General features: G+C 44.2%; 1 protein-coding gene across 2 annotated transcripts; it reads left to right on the forward strand.

Moving 5' to 3' along the window:
- The first annotated feature begins 1,584 nt into the window (after positions 1-1,584).
- On the forward strand, positions 1,585-14,806 carry LOC142202598 (histone chaperone asf1b). 2 transcript variants are annotated; one of them, XM_075272797.1, is made up of 5 exons: positions 1,585-1,780; positions 4,013-4,158; positions 8,062-8,177; positions 11,287-11,463; positions 13,656-14,806. In XM_075272797.1, exons 2-5 carry the CDS (start codon positions 4,050-4,052, stop codon positions 13,854-13,856), a joined length of 603 nt encoding a protein of 200 aa, XP_075128898.1. In that variant the 5' UTR covers positions 1,585-1,780; positions 4,013-4,049; the 3' UTR covers positions 13,857-14,806. The 2 variants fall into 2 exon arrangements, with proteins under 2 accessions (XP_075128898.1, XP_075128897.1); XM_075272796.1 differs by lacking the exon at positions 1,585-1,780 and adding an exon at positions 1,839-2,014.
- Positions 14,807-16,255: the final 1,449 nt, after the last annotated feature.

The raw sequence follows: 16,255 nt of genomic DNA on the forward strand, positions 1-16,255 counted from the left end.
TTATTTTTTTTTAACTGGACACAAAGTCCTGCATGTCTGACTTTGTGTCCGGTTTAAAAAAAAAAAAAAGACCGGTTTCGCCATGGAGACACTCTGTAAACCAAATCAAATGAATGGGTTTGAAAACTGACTGCCGATTTGCATCTCCTGTCCAGTTTCTCGGGAAGAAGACGGAAACCTGAACGCGGAGACCGGGCGCTGGTGTGAAATAAAACTGACAAAAAAATCTGTGTGAACATACCCTAACTGGCAGCTTTTTTTTGTGTAGCCATTTTTTGCACGTCTTCATTATATCTGCATATTGTATGCCAGTCTTTATGTCCCCTGTGACCAGGGGTGAACCTAGGGTTTCTGCCGCCTGAGGCGGATGTCAGAAAGCCGCCCCAGCCCCCCGAGGAGGGGGCGGAGCCGAGCGGCATTAGCAGGCAGAGAGAGGACCTGCTCTCCTGAGCGTGAGGGGCGGCCGCTGGAGCAGCGCTGCGTCCACAGGGCCTCTCCAATCCACCGCTCAGTGACGGTGACGCTAAGCCAGTCCAGGACAGCTTGTCCTGGACTGGCTTAGGTCAGCAAAAATGCCGCCCTCCCCGGGGCCCTGGCATAGCGCCGCCTGAAGTGGTTGCTTCAGGTCGCCTCATGGGAGGTGCGGCGCTGCCTGTGACAGTGGAGGGTGACCGCGAGTTTGGTGCTTCATCCCAACATCTTTGGCCCTTGGTGAAAATTTACATTATTATAATAAATTTTAAGGTTTTATAGAAATTTATGGGAAAACAAAAAAAAAAAAAAAACTACTTCATACCTAGGACATGCTGGGAAAAACACACCATGGATCCAAAATATAACCAAAAGTGAGGAGAAATACCAAAAAAAGGGGTCCATGAGTGCCAGAACCCTATAGGAGCCCTGAGTGTTAGTCAAGCTGTAATGGCGGCCATGTTACTTGTCACCCTGAAACCTAGAATATTAGACCATTATGACAGCAGACAGCTCACACATAGCCATTACCTACTGGTGACTACTGTTTAGAGGGGATCTGACTAAACTGAGACCACTGACGTAATTCCCGTACATATCCATTCACAGCCGTTTAAACAAAAACTTCCCGCCAAAATCCTTTCAGAACGACATCTCTCCGTCCCCAGAACTGCTTTTACGTCAGACAGGGATGGCCACGCCCACAAACTCCGCCCTCACGTCTCAGTTGTCAACCCCAACGCGGGAATAAACTCCAGCTAGAAGGCTTCGTCCAAGTACCCTGACGCGTTCCATGACGTCGAGGCTCTGGAAGCCATTTTGACTGTGGGCACTACGCATTCATTATATAGCTAAGCATCATTTCCGGTCTGTAATAGCAATGATTAAATCTTAACAATAAAATCTACTCGAAAAATACTGCGGGCAAACATTTTGAAAGAAATTGGCTAGTAGGTGTGGCTATCGTAGTGACGCAGTATTAAACGTAGTGGGTGGTGCTTTGGGCGGAAACAGGTTGCTGTTATTAGTGGGCGTGGTTTACGTTGTGGGCGGAGAAATATACTGTAGCATATGGCTCTTTTGAGGGGAATGAGCGGGACTTTTGACACTATTGATGGGAGTGGGCGTGGCTGGTGACGTAGTGCCGGGGCAGTGGGCGGGGCGGAGGTGCGTGAGGTAAGGTTGGCGCAGGAGGAAGGGGCTTGTGCGCGGGAGACAAACGGAGGGCGGGAAAGACAGCGCGGTGGAGCTCAGGTACCGAGTGGCGCGGGGAATCACCGGGAGACCGAAGCCGGACACCACTGAGCTGGTAACGTCATCCCCCGCTCCTCTCTATTGTCTGGTGGTGTCCTAACCTGCTGAAGTATATGGCGGGTCCTGGTTGTAGTCAGGGGGCGCTCCATGTCACATATAGATGTATATACTATATGTACTATTGGGAACTTGTGCCGGTATTGTCAGGTTCTCCTCTGGTCACAGCTTCTGTGGATAGCTATAGGTGTCAGGACATGCTGGGACTTGTCTCCCTACAGATGGGATTGCAGTAAGTTAATGGTGGGGTCTGATCACTGGGACGCCCATTGTATTAGTATTGGGGGTGGGGGATGTGATCTGTTCTGCCAGGAGGAGTTATTGAGTGACAGCCAAGTGTTATACTCAGCTAACTCTTCCTGTCCCATAGGGATGTGAAGAGGCTTTTGTGAGCTATATTATTGGTGTTATACCCCCAGGTCACCATTATCAGATCGCGGGGTCATTGCTGTGGTTCCTTTACCAAGCACAGCGCCATATATGACATGGTGGCTACGCATGGTATTGCAGGTTATCCTTGTGGCCAATGAATGTGACATCACAGGGATAGCTCATTGATATTTGACCCCTTACAGGAGCGGCAGGCCTTACCCGATGCCCTGTACTAATCCTCCTGACTCTTGTCTTTTGTATAGGGGGCAGGGGGAGACTGCAAAACATGGGATCCCTGTTGTGATCGTTGGGGTCCCAGCTATTGGACCTTCACTGGTCTGTTGTCAGATAGCCATTGGAGAGGTGATCATTTTTTTGTAACGGTAATCCTTTTATAGATTCTTTCCCAGCCATGCTTTAGCACCTTACAGTACAGTCTCCATGCTCCATTGGGTTGTATCCCGTATCGGCGCCCCTCTATAAGGAAGACTAGTCCACCTTAGGGAGTAATACTTTACGAATAATTGTCACAAGGAGCAAGTGTGGATGTGGTGTCGGGAAAAACTTTCCAACACGACTTCAAAATAGCATGATAATTTTTGTTATTTAATGATAAAAATATGTTTGCTACATATTTACTTTCATTGGAAGTAAGTCATTGGGTTTTTCAGTTAGAGGAGCTTTACTGTTTTTTAACTTGAGTCGGAGCGGGAGTCTGTGGTCTGACCTATCCACTCCACATCTGATCTAACATTGGTGCAGCTGTTAGTTTTGGTGCCTGATATACTATTTAGACTCTGGTGTCAGGCAGGGGAAGACAAGGAGTCTGAGCTCTGACACTGGCTGTCTCTGATTGGAGCTCTGCAGCATTCCCCCTTCTGACATTACAGGGATTAAATAGCACATCAGGCACCAAAACTACAATGCACTTATTACTCAGGAACAGTGGGGGCTAGAGAGAAAATTCCAACTGTGCTGGAATCAGTGGAGCGGAGACTATTAACATACTAAGAACTAGAGGTGGTGAAAGGTCCTCTTTAAAGGCTAGTGTAGTGACCCATTATCTTAAGGCTACATACACACAGCAATAAATGATCACAGGTCCATGTGAGTGTACGGTCCTGAATATCATCTTGGGCCCGGTTCACGTCTGTGCATGGGTTTCCATTCGGGGGTCCATTCTCATGTGGAGAGGGGAACGGAATGACCTGAACTTATATGTGAGCTGGTCCTTACTGCTGTTCACGACAGTTTTATTAGGCTGAATCTGTGCAAGCTGTAAAAGTGCAGCTGTACTATCTGCAGTGTGTGAATATACGCTATCAATAGGTAATAACTCTAGGTACTTCTCAGTGTCAGCTGTATCTGAAATTTCCCCAAGGTGGGACTATTAAAGGATTATCTTATCTTATCTTATTCTCAGGCTCTTTGTATGGAGGACGCTCCTCTCAGCTTGGCTGCACCTGTTTAGTCTCTAGATGGTGGAATATGAAGCCTGTCTTGTCCTCGGTGCAGTCACTGCTATCTCAGGCTCATTATTTGAATACGGCGCTTTAGCAGCTGCCAAGCCTCGTCATTCATGGTTGCCTCCCAGTCACACCTGTCCCTGCAGCATGATATATAGTACAATTCCCACGTCACACTCTTTATCAGTAGTGGAGCCATTGTGCTGTGTGAATACGGCCTATACTGCTTGGCAGTATATTGTTATATGTTCACTGTAACTTGGCCGGTCATCACTGGTGTGTTCATGACCGTAGGTTAACCCTTTCTGATCATGGTACAAGGGACGTTAGACTCCAAGGATGTTGTTGTTTTTACTTTACCTTGTCTGATTAACTTTATTCTATTTCTGCAGCATTCATAGGCTGTGTGTGAAGAATCTCCTCAGCATCATGGCGAAAGTACAGATCTTGAACATGGTGGTCCTCGATAACCCGTGCCCCTTCCGTAATCCTTTCCAGTTTGAGATCACTTTTGAATGCATAGAAGATCTACCGGACGGTGAGTACTCCTGAGTGTAATGTCTGTATCTATGTCCATATCTTCAGTGTATTCTACAATGGTTCCCGCTAGCTTAACAGCAAAGCCTTTTTTTTTTTTTTTTTTTCTTTTTTTTTGTGAAGTTTTGACAGAAACTAGCAGAATTTGTCTGAATATAGTTCATAACTCTTTCTAACAAATTTGCTACCGTCTTCCACTGAATTAAATAAGAGAATTGGGGGGCATTTTTGACGCTAATTGTGACCCCTGGAAACAAGCTTTCTTTCCTATGCAGTGAGGAAAAAAGTATACTAGAACGGTGTATCCCAAAAGGGCAGTTCACATACACTGAATGTAGATCTATTGACACTCTAGATAGGGAATATGCTCAAAGTACACTGACTTCTGCAAGTTGCACTGAGATGAGTGACAGAGTTGATGGCTTTTCTGAAACAAAACACTGCTGTGAAATTTCACTTTTCGTGTATGGCTATAGAAACATAAATTGTCAAATGTTTATTTAACACATCTACTGCCTGGGCAAGGGCCACATCTACAGTTTATAACATGGACAGTGACAAAGTTCATTTATGAGTGAGTGAGGAATGTAGTTCCTGTAATGCTGCTCCATATAACTGATAGTGTTATGTCTGAGACCCAGGTCACATCTGTGTTCGGGCCCTTCTGTTCCCATTTGGAGAGAAAAGTCCTGCAAGCAGGACTATTAGAGGTCATTCACACAGGGTAACGCAACGCTGATTCTGGCAGGATATCGCGCGTAAGGATCAGCGCTGCAAAACAGAATCTCATTGACTTCAATGGGTTCCGGGTAACGCGCATAACACATTGAAATCAATTGGTTAGAAAGCCTTCCATTGATTTCAATGTGTTACGGATTCGGATCTACCGGACGGTGAGTACTCCCATTTGGGTGATCCCCAAGGGTAACAGAAATCCGATAACAGAAATTCATGCGCAGATGTGAACCAAGCCTCAATCTTTCGATAATTGTTACTCAAAAAATTAAGGACTGACATATACAATTTGTTTTTTGTAATCTGATTTTCTTTAAGAGCTCGTTCACACGGGGCAAGAGGGGGCGGATTTTGGTGCTGAATCCACGTCAGAATCCTCCCCCTCACAATGGAGGTCTATGTAGACCACTAGCTTACTTTTTTCCGTTAGCGGTATCTTCCCACTCACGGAAAAAAGCGAGCTGCCCTTTCTTCAGGCAGATTCTGCGGCTGATTCAGGCCCGGCATCCGCTTCGCAGCAGCACCCTCCGGACTAGGCCCATTCATTTGGGCCTACTCCGGAGTGGGAAGCTGCAACTGTCAGAAGGCGCATTTTGGTCCTATTCTCATGCGGCTTCCCATGTCACAATCAGGACCAAAATCTGCCATTCCGTGACCTGTGTGAACTAGCCCTTAATTTGTTTTTTTTATCATGAAGGAAGCCTCATAGATCATAAATATAATAGTCTGGTGATGACTGTGTGTGTGGGGGGGGGGTTATTGCCACTTCTACACCAGGTTTCTAGCATAAAAATGTGGCCAAAAACAGTTGGGCAAGTAAAAATTGAAAGATTTGTGGTTCTGCAGATGCGTTTCCCTTTTCTGAAAAATGGGTGGATTTAGAGGGAGTGGGGTTTGTCCTCTGCTGATCACTTAATGTATCTTGGACCAGAAACTGGCTGTTATAGCACAAATGCAGTCCAGTTCATAGCTGGCGTAGATTTGCTCTTCTAGCGTACGAACTGCTAGAAAATGCACCGTTTATTTAGGGCCATACATTTCTAGCATGTCACTTCTACACTCCTTCTAAAACTGCTGTTTTGTACATAGAATTAATCATAAGTCAGGGGTGCTCACACTTTTTCAGCATGTGAGCTGCTTATAAAATGACTAAGTCAAAAGATCTACTACCCACTGCTGTGTGGGGCGGGGCCTGGGCTGCAGCATTGTCAGGTTGACATCGGATCCCGGAGAGGTAAGTAACATTGTTTATTATGTTCTCTCACATCCCCTGGGGCTCCGATTATTATACTGGGGGGTCTGAAAAGACCCCTGAATATAATAATAGCAGTAGTGGGATCGCAGCCTGGCCCGGGCCTATTCACTACCGCCCGCCACGGCCGATAGTACAAGGGGAAGCAGGGGTGGCAGTGAACTGGTCCGGGGAGGTTGGTAAATAGGCCGCTACCTGCTGGGAATACTCCAGCAGGCAGCGGCCTATTATAAACAAAAATAAAGTTCTCATACTTACCGACCTCGATTCTGCCGCCGCCACCACATCCTTTTCTCCTGGCAGACGTCTGCGTGATGACGCCGCCTACGCTGAAACGTAGACGTCTGAACCAGCACAAGGAGAGTGGCAGCTCTCCTGCACTGGTTCAAACAAAGAAAAGTAAAAAAAAAAAAGTCACGCGATTGACCCAGACTTCCCTTGCGATCGACCGGTAGATCGCGATCGACGTATTGGGCACCACTGTCATAAGTGTTATGTCCCGACCCCCTATAGAGGTTTGTACAGAAGTCATTGTCCAATGAAGGTGACATTCACGTATTGTGAATAGGTGCTATGTTGCTATATACAGTTGTAGAAGAGTTAACTCAAACTTCTGCAATTGGTTAAACAGCTTCAGAGTGATATCTTATTGCAGAAGATTAAAAAAATAAAAAATTCCAATGTCTTTTCATTGGTTTTCTGTTGTCTTCTGTGATAAGATATCTCTCTGCAGCAGTTTAGCCAATCGCAGAAGTTCAGGTTAGCTCTTCTGTATCTGTATATCACTTGTTATGTAATATGGCTTGTGCTGATAATGAGGTGGCTGCAAATATAACTTCTAAGGAAGAAAACATGTCAGTCTATTATGCTTGGTGGCCAGAGTGGAAACTATAGGATTTTTGTTATATGTAGGATTTTGCTGTCCGCTTGAAAAATCGGACATGGTTTTAAACGGACACACATGGACACTAATTGACACAACACAATATCCCATTTAAAATAATGGAAATTGTAAACGGACACAGCTAGTGTCCGATGCTAAAATCTTGCGCGGACACTAGCTGTCAGACACCGACGCTAGTGTGAACCCAGCCTTAAGCAACACAATGTAACTGTGGAGAGTGTATCTGCTGCCTGCAACATCCTTCAGAATGACCGATTTGGCAGTGGGTCAGTAATGGTGTGAGATGGCATTTCTTTGGAGGGCCTCACAGCCCTCCATGTGCTTCACAGAGGTAGCCTGACTGTCATTAGGTACCGAGATGAGATCCTCAGACCCCTTGTGAGACCATGTGCTGGTTCGGTTGGCCCTGGTTTCCTCCTAATGCAGGACAATACCAGACCTCATGAGGCTGGAGTGTGTCAGCAGTTCCTGCAAGATGAAGGCATTGAAGCTATGGACTGGCCCGCCCGCTCCCCAGACCTGAATCCGATTCAGGACATCTGGGACATCAAGTCTCGCGCTATCCATCAATGTCACATTGCACCACAGACTGGCCAGGAGTTGGCAGATGATTTAGTCCAGGTCTGGGAGGAGATCCCTCAGGAGACCATCCGCAACCTCATCAGGAGCATGCCCAGGCATTGTAGGGAGGTCATACAGGCACGTGGAGGCCACACACACTACTGAGCCTCATACTGACGTGTTTTAAGGACATTACATCCAAGTTGGATCAGCCTGTAGTGTGTTTTTCCACTTTAATTTTGGGGGTGACTCCAAATCCATTGGTTAATAAATGTGATTTCCGTTGATGATTTTTGTTTGATTATCACATTCAATTTTGTACAGAACAAAGTATTCAATAAGAATATTTCATTCATTCAGATCTAGGATGTGTTGTTTGAGTGTTCCCTTTATTTTTTTGAGCAATGTATAATGAATTCCCATTTCTAATAACTGCTTTTTTTCCCCTACAGATCTGGAGTGGAAAATAATATATGTTGGTTCAGCAGAAAGTGAAGAATATGACCAGGTTCTGGACTCTGTACTGGTGGGCCCAGTTCCTGCTGGACGTCACATGTTTGTATTTCAGGTAAGAACATGGCTTGTATGTAAAGGAACATAACTGTACTTGCATGTTTGGTTATACACCATGTGAAGGGGATTTGTCATTAGAAGCAGCAGATCACCGGTACTGAGGCAGCGTGGGAGAGCTGCACTGATGATTCATTCACCAACAAACTGTGGTAAATATAGGTAAAGTAGCGTTGCCCCATTGTATTCTATGGGGCAGCTTTGCAGTACCTAACTTAAGGCTACAGTTTGTATGGCAAGTGAGCAGCGTGGCTCTCAATGCTGCTTTAGTAGTGGGGGTCACAGTGGTTGGACCCCTGCAGATCTATTATTGATGGCCTGTCCTAAGGATAAGTCATCAGTCTTAGGAATCAGAGGCTGAGGCCCCACATTGCGGAAAAGCTGCTTTATTTGTTGCAGATTTTACAACTTTTTTTTTTCTCTTTCTAAAGCCAAAGACAGGAGTGGATTGAGCCAGTAGGAAGAGGTACAAGAGATTCCTAGATATTTCCCATTCCTATTCATGCCACTCTTGGCTTTGGCTAAAAAAAAAACTGCACCAAAATCTGCAACAACAACAAAAAAACTTTTTTTGCGGCGTGGGGCCTTAGCCTGATGAATTAAGGGCTTTTTTTTTTTTTACAAATGCAGGGTTAGAATGAGTGCATCAATTGACTCATTTGCATCTGTGTATCTCATACACTGATACAAGGGGGGAGGGGAGTGATAACTTCAGTTATTATCAGCAGGGCAATGTGCTGCCCTCAATATAAGCAGTGTAACAGGCATGCTGGACACACAGCTAACAGTGTTTGAGGTTGGAGCCGCACATGAAGTTTGTTGCTTTTTTGGTTGCAAATTTGGCTTTAATTTTTTGAGCCTTAGGCCGGAGTGGGTTTAGTAGTAAGTAGAAATGTATAAGTCCTTCTTTTATACTTTGAGGAAAGCTCAATGTGAACACAACTTCAGATTCTTCAACTTGCAAATCCCTTTTCACGGTCAATCTTGGCATGTTGCCTTCCAGTTCTAAATAAGCACAGAGATGGGGACGTGTGAGGGTGTGTCGAGTTCATCTCTCAGATTCTGGGCTGCAGAGTGAGTGTTTTGTAACCACATAGACTGCTATCATCATGCACAAGTGTAGCCATCATCTACATTATTAATAGAAAGTGTGGCACAACTTGTAAAATCACTGTTTAATCCCTCTGAGTTCATTACAGTCTGCATTTGTTGGCAGCACATCATCTTATTGGCACAAGGAGATTTGCTGTCGACAATCTAGAATCTCTTATGTTGGACGCATGAATACACACAGGCCAAATATGGGCCTGGTAATTGGCTTTTACTCTTCATTCTCCCCATTAAAGAATTACAGTTTCTACTTGTGTTGAATGAAGTCCATCGACTGTTTTCAGGAGCTGCAGTGCAAAGGAACTAGCACAGGTCTGAATACACAGTAGAGACCACGAAAAGTAATGCAAGCCCTGCCTCATTCTCTTGAATGGAACTGAGCTTCCAGTACCTTTCTGACCACTATCTAGTGTTCAGAGCTGTGCCAGTTTTGGTACGCTCAGCCTTTTTGAACTAGTGATAAAAAGGGTCCTAGCAGTCTGACCCCACAAATGTGATATCTGCTGATTTATCCTTAGGACAGTTCATCAGTATTAACATTCTCAAACTCTTTAAACAGCAGAAAGTTTTTCTGACAACTGATGAGACTCCTTCATATGACAATTCTGAAGTGGGGCCCTGGTGAGGGGGGTCCCTTCAGGTTCCACGGAGTGCAAAAGTGTTACTTACTTGGCCTTCGGCCTCCTGAATTATTTCAGGGACCATTCAGGCTTGTGATTGGTCGTCAGTGATATTCTGCGTCCTGACGTAATCGCAGTCCTTGATGTAGTTCTGAAGTATAATAGTAATTCGGTCCAAACAAAACTATTGAGCGAACCTTGCGCGATGAATCTTGAGCCTTGCTCTACAAGTACTCATACTTTAAAAGTGGCAGGGTCTAAATAATTGCCATTAATCATTATCATGGTAAAATGCTCGATTGAGATTTTGATTTAGGTCATAGTCACCCCACCCTACTCTGAACTGGTTTCATGGTGTCCAGTACAAGAACTGGCGGTCATTGATATTTAGCAGGGTATTGTCACAAAATTCTATGCAAACCAATGGACCAGTTACCGTTTGGTTCAGTTTTATCTGTTCAGGTATCTGCAAAGACCTGATACACATCTTTACCGCATGCTTAGAAATGTATCCTGCTGGGAAAATCATTGCACATCACAGAATTTCCTGTTCATATTGAGCGCTAAGTGCTGGGAACTGAACAGCTTATCTCCTGGCGGCTTCCTTGGCTGCTAATGATAGCCAAGTCTAATCCTCCCAGCCGCCTCTTACTCTTGTAGTGGAGCACATTATACTTGTCTGAAAGTGAGGAGAAAGCAGCAAAGCACAAATAGTACTCCAAATGTCTGACCATGTAAGACCAGTAGTGACCAGGTCTGCCGGATGTGTGACACGTGAAAATGTCACTATAGTGAAGTCTGAAAGGGCCTTAAGGAGAGAGAGAAGATTTTCCAGATTTTGGTATGAAGGACTTTTACACATGCGGACACCCCTCTGGTCACACACATAAATGAGCTGCTTGTAATATATGAAAATCCCAGATCTTCCAGTATAAGATGACCAAAGAGTGAAGCTTCAGGTCTGTACTGATGTGCCGATATTTGTAGAACAGGCCCTATAAAATATCAGTGATGCATCAGAAAGGAGCCATGACGGCACACTCTGTGGTGTGCATGAGGCCCTAGTGACTCGGCTCTGGGTCATAGAGGGGGATTCATAAGCCCAAAGCAGAAGGGGTTGGTCTGAAGGAGAAGAAAAAAACAAAAAACTTCCCTGGTCACAGCAAACTTCATTTTTACTTAAATAGAAAATAACTTTGAAATGAAAGCCCAAGCCAATAACCATATAACTTACATCCACTATTGCCTCCAGCCGTATAGCACAAGCATAAAGCAGATTGATTGCCAATTAATACTGGATAGTCCAATGCCTTGGTTGTTAGTTTGTCTGTAATTCTATGAGGGTTGTGTCATAACATTTCTTGTTGAATATTGCAGGCAGATGCCCCGAATGCAAGCCTCATCCCTGAGTCCGATGCTGTGGGAGTTACGGTCGTCCTCATCACTTGTACTTACAGAGGACAGGAGTTTATCAGAGTCGGCTATTACGTCAATAATGAGTACTCTGACCCTGAGTTAAGGGAGAATCCTCCTCTGAAGCCCGTCTTTGCTCAGGTACTGCTCCAGTATGCCTAATGGTTTCTGTATGTATGCTTCATTTAGAGATAAACAGCACTGCCGTGACGGCTTTCTGGTCACTGCTGTTTTCATACAGAGCTGGTCTAGAGAACGTTACAATCAGATCGCCATTTGTAGTGAGTCTTACTGGAAGTTACAGCTCTCCTCATAGCTCACCTGCAGATTATACGCCATAATGTCATATGATGAGTGGACATCACACACTACACCGACTCCAGTTATAGTGTAACTAGTGGTAAAGGCAGCAGAATGTGCAGAAGATTACTGTTGTCCGCAGTTCTGAAGCCTATAGCTATGGGATAGGGCTGAACATTCCTCCTCAAATGAAAAGATGAGAAACTACATTATTCTCTTTCTTGAGAGAAACCTAATTTGTTAGAAAGGGAGAGTCAACTGGCAGCTTCACTTTCTGGCCGTCTTTGAGCGCAGGATATGATGGAGAAGCTGATCACTGTGATATATAGGAGAAATGTAGAGTTATATGATGGAGGAGAGAAGCTGAGCATTGAGATATAGGTTTATATGATAGAGGAGAGAAGCTGGGCTTTATGTATAGGGTTATATGTTAGAAGAGAGAAGCTGATCTCCTGACAGGACTCCTAGGAGAGACAGTGAGAGTCCTACCCAGATGGGATGAGTAATAACTTTCTGTGTACACACAATGATATAAGGTAAGCGGTCAGTCTTCCTGTGTGTGTGGAGTGAGCAGGGTGCTTACTGTCTCCTCATGGAGTCATAATTTACTCTTCTTTTAACCCCTTCCCGAGATCCGGGTGTATAGCTATGGTGGCCGCCCTGGAGCTGGGTCTAATAAATGCATGAAAAAAAAAAAAATTTAAATCACCCCCTAGAACACATATAAAAGTAGTTAAATACTGTGAAACACCTACACATTAGCTATCCCTGTGTCCATAAACACTGGCTCTACAAATCTATAACAATATTTTGCCCATACGGTAAACGCCGTAGCAGGAAAAAAACGTCAAAAGTGCCAAATCTCCCCCCCCCCCCCCCCAATGTTTTGCCTCTGATAAAAATTTGAAGAAAGAGTGATCAAAGCAAAAGCCATTCCCTAAAATGGTAGAACTAAAAAGTGCACCCGGCCCTGCAAAAAAAAGACGCCCTATACAATACCGTACACGGAAGTATAAAAAAGCTACGGGTGTCAGAAGATGGCAACTTTTAGAAAAAAATATTTTTGGGCACAGTTTTGAATTTTTACTATAAAATGTAAATAAAACCATATAAATTTGGTATCCCCGGAATCGTATCAAAACACAGAATACAGGGGACGTTTCATTTTGGCTGCACAGTGAATGCCGTATAAAGAAAACCCATAAGAAAATCGCACAAATGCACTTTTTCTTCAAATCCCCCCCCCCCTTCTGAAATTTTTTTCCAGCTTCCCAGGACATTGTACAGAATAATTAATGGCGACATCATGAAAAACAATTTGTCCTGCAAACATTAAGACCTCATATGGTTCTGAGAGGGGAGAAATTAAAAAAAAAAAAAAAAAGTTATGGGGTTTGGAAGAAGGGGAGTCAAAAACGAAAATCAAAAAATGCCCTCGGCGGAAAGGGGTTAAATAAATATTACAAAGCTCAGCAGCTTGTTCTCTCCATTTTATCTGTACCAGAAATCACCTCATTGGTTTGCCTAAGGTGCACTACTCGCTATTTGGCATATGCTATATTTTATCAAAACTGGAGTAACAATGGAAAAATGGAGTAGTTACCATAGCAACTAGCGATGAGCCAGTACTATTCGAAACTCCCGTTTCGTTTAGCACACACCCATAGGAATGAATGGACGCAGGGGGTTAAGCGGCCGGCTGCTGGCAAAGTCTGTGTACCGGCCGCTTCCATTCATTCCTATGGGTGTGTGCTATTCGAAACGACTGTTTCGCATAGTACTCGCTCATCTCTATTAGCAACCTATTAAATCTGTTTGCTATGGGCTAATACTCCGCTTTTCTTATTCACCAGTGTTGATAAATTTTTCCCATTGTTTCAAAAAAAAAAAAAAAAATTCAGCTGGTGCTTCACTTTTTAGTGTTTTCTATTGTCAATGGAATTTCTCGGTCACTAAATTTCCCAAGCTCCCGTCTCCAGTATTTTGTTAGGCCCCTCTTTGTGTTGCTAAATGTCCTGACCTTTCTCTTCCAGCTCCAAAGGAACATCTTGGCATCAAATCCGCGAGTGACACGCTTTCATATCAATTGGGAGAGTGCCAGCGAATCAAAGATGGAAGACATTGAGAACGTGGACCCTGCTTGTCACTCTATGCATCCCCCATCTTGTACCCCCACCAAGGGCCTCTCTGGCGCACTTAACACAATCCCAGAAAACTCTATGGACTGCATCTGAGTGCGCCATCACTGCGGCATATGTGAGCTTATGAAGGGGGACCTGCGTACGGCTCACCTTGTCTGAAATCTAAAAGAACGTACAGCACCAACATCTCACCTCAGGCTCTGGTCTATCTGGCCATGGCCGTTATTACTGTGCATGATGTCTCAGACTCTAGATGCAAATACACCATACTGCCAATAAGGTGGTGGCCTCGTCCTCTGTGTATACTTCTCTTTAGCCTGACACTGCCCCCTTGTAGGAGAATATGGCTTCTGTATTTCAATCTGAAATTTGTGCCTTGGCTCTGGCATCTTATTGTTAACCATTAATGATCCTAGCGCACCATTCTTCCATTGTTCAGCAGCAGCGGACCTCCTTGGCAGCCATCATAGATCACCTCTTGTCCTAATTACTGTCCTTTTGTTATGTTTCCTTCACTCACCTGAGACGTTGCCATTTATCTTATGGCCGAGCAGCATTCCTCTAACCTGATGATCTCCTTCCACAGCTTCTCTGAGACCTCTTTGTCTCTTCTGGGACATGTTAAGGAGACATGATCACTGCCCAATGAATGCTGCATTGTTCTGCCTGATCTTTTGAGCCAAAAGACTTCCTGTAGGGTGAGAATTTTTACCAAGAGGAATATTCCTGTTCCATCCCTTGTGCGCAGTGATGATAAGCTTAGATCGTCTTGGTGCTTCGTTTCACAGAACAAAATTAGCACTTACACCCGCCCCGTGATGGAAAGTCTATTGTGGTCACTGCCGTCTAGCTCGGACTGTCCATTTGAAGGAAGGCTTTTCTAAGATTTGGACCCTTTACAGCACATGTCTGTTTGGAGGCAGCATTTTTGTTACGTCTGCCTCCTACACACATATACGATGTTACGTTTTCTTTGTGTCGTATTTAGAAACAGATTTTTTTTTTCTCTATGTATATTTTTTTTTCCCTTTTATATATTTGTGACTAGAATTTACCTAAATAAAAGCACTTGAGCAGTGTGCCCTAAGATTCGGATGTCTTTGAGTAAATTAAGTGGGTATTTAAATATGGCGGCCACCAAAACCACTGGGTCTTTGCTGTATTATACAGCAGAGACCCAACGCTTATGCCCAAGTTCATTGCCTGCATTGATGGTGCCTCGGTCAATGCCCACAATTTTGCTGACTGTGTATGGGTGCTGCCATTTTCCTAGGAATCAGTGAGCTCTAAGGATCCATTCACACAGTTTTTTGGTGAGAATTTTGGCGCTGAATCCATCAGAATCCACGTGGAAAAGAAGCCTCCCCATACAGTAACATGGGTTCTGCTAGATTTTTTTTTTCTGCTAGCGGAAAAAGCTTCCTTCAGATTCTGCCTGCAAAAACCAACGCAGTCAATGGGAGGTGGAAAATCCACGTGGAATTGGCGAATTTAATAATTCCTGAAGCAGATTTTTTTTCTTCACCAAAAAACTACGGTATGTGAATGGACCCTGAGGGTCCATTAACATGGAGGAAAATGGTGAGGAATTTGGTGTGGAATTTTCCACGCTGAAAAAAAAAAACCTATTGATCTCAATGGGTTTTGATAGCTTTTTTTCCACTGGCGAAAAATTCCATTAGTGGGGAAAAAAAGATAACAAAACCCATTGGAATAAATGGGAGGCTTTTTTTCAGCGTGGAAAATTCCACACCATTTTCCTCAGTGTGAATGGAACCTAAGGGCTAGTTCACACGGGGTTCCAGCACCAATAGCTCTTCACCGGGGCACAGAATGTGAAAGCCGATAGTGTGCTGAATTCAGCGCACTGTCTGCTTTCTAGCGGTATATAAAACCACATGTGCCCCAGATGGTGAAAGGTCCTCTTTAGTTAAATTAATTGCAAGGCCCTAATTGCCTTTTTTTTTTTTTTTTTTTTTTTTTTAGCATTCTAAACCCAGCATATCAGCCCAACACTGTCCCATATCTCCCTGTTGTAAAGTGTCTGTGCCAGCCTTTATACTTCCTTAGCATCTTGTGGTTCAGACTTCAGGCACATATATAATGTGGACACTGACAGCTTTACAACAGGAACATTTGGGACGCTAAGGCCCCATGTTGCAGATCTTGCAGCAGTTTTTTTTTTTTTTTGTACCAAAGCCAGGAATGGATTGAGTAGAAAGTAGAGGTAGAAAAACTCCCTATACATTTCCTATTCTTCTTGTAGCCATTCTCGGCTTTGGCTCAAACCCCCCCCCCCCCCCCCCCCAAAAAAAAAAAAAAAAAAAAAAACAAAACTGCATTTCTGCAATGTGAGGCCTCAGCCCTTAACTTTCCCTTTAAATCTAGGCGTTGATCTATATTGAGCTACTTTTCAAAAGGTGGGGCTAAATTTTCCTGTGTCCATCAATGAGATCTTATTGTGTGGTCTGTACAGCAAATGTTGGCCTACA

This window comes from Leptodactylus fuscus, chromosome 5 (genome assembly GCF_031893055.1).
Source record: "Leptodactylus fuscus isolate aLepFus1 chromosome 5, aLepFus1.hap2, whole genome shotgun sequence".
Lineage (NCBI taxonomy): Eukaryota > Metazoa > Chordata > Amphibia > Anura > Leptodactylidae > Leptodactylus > Leptodactylus fuscus.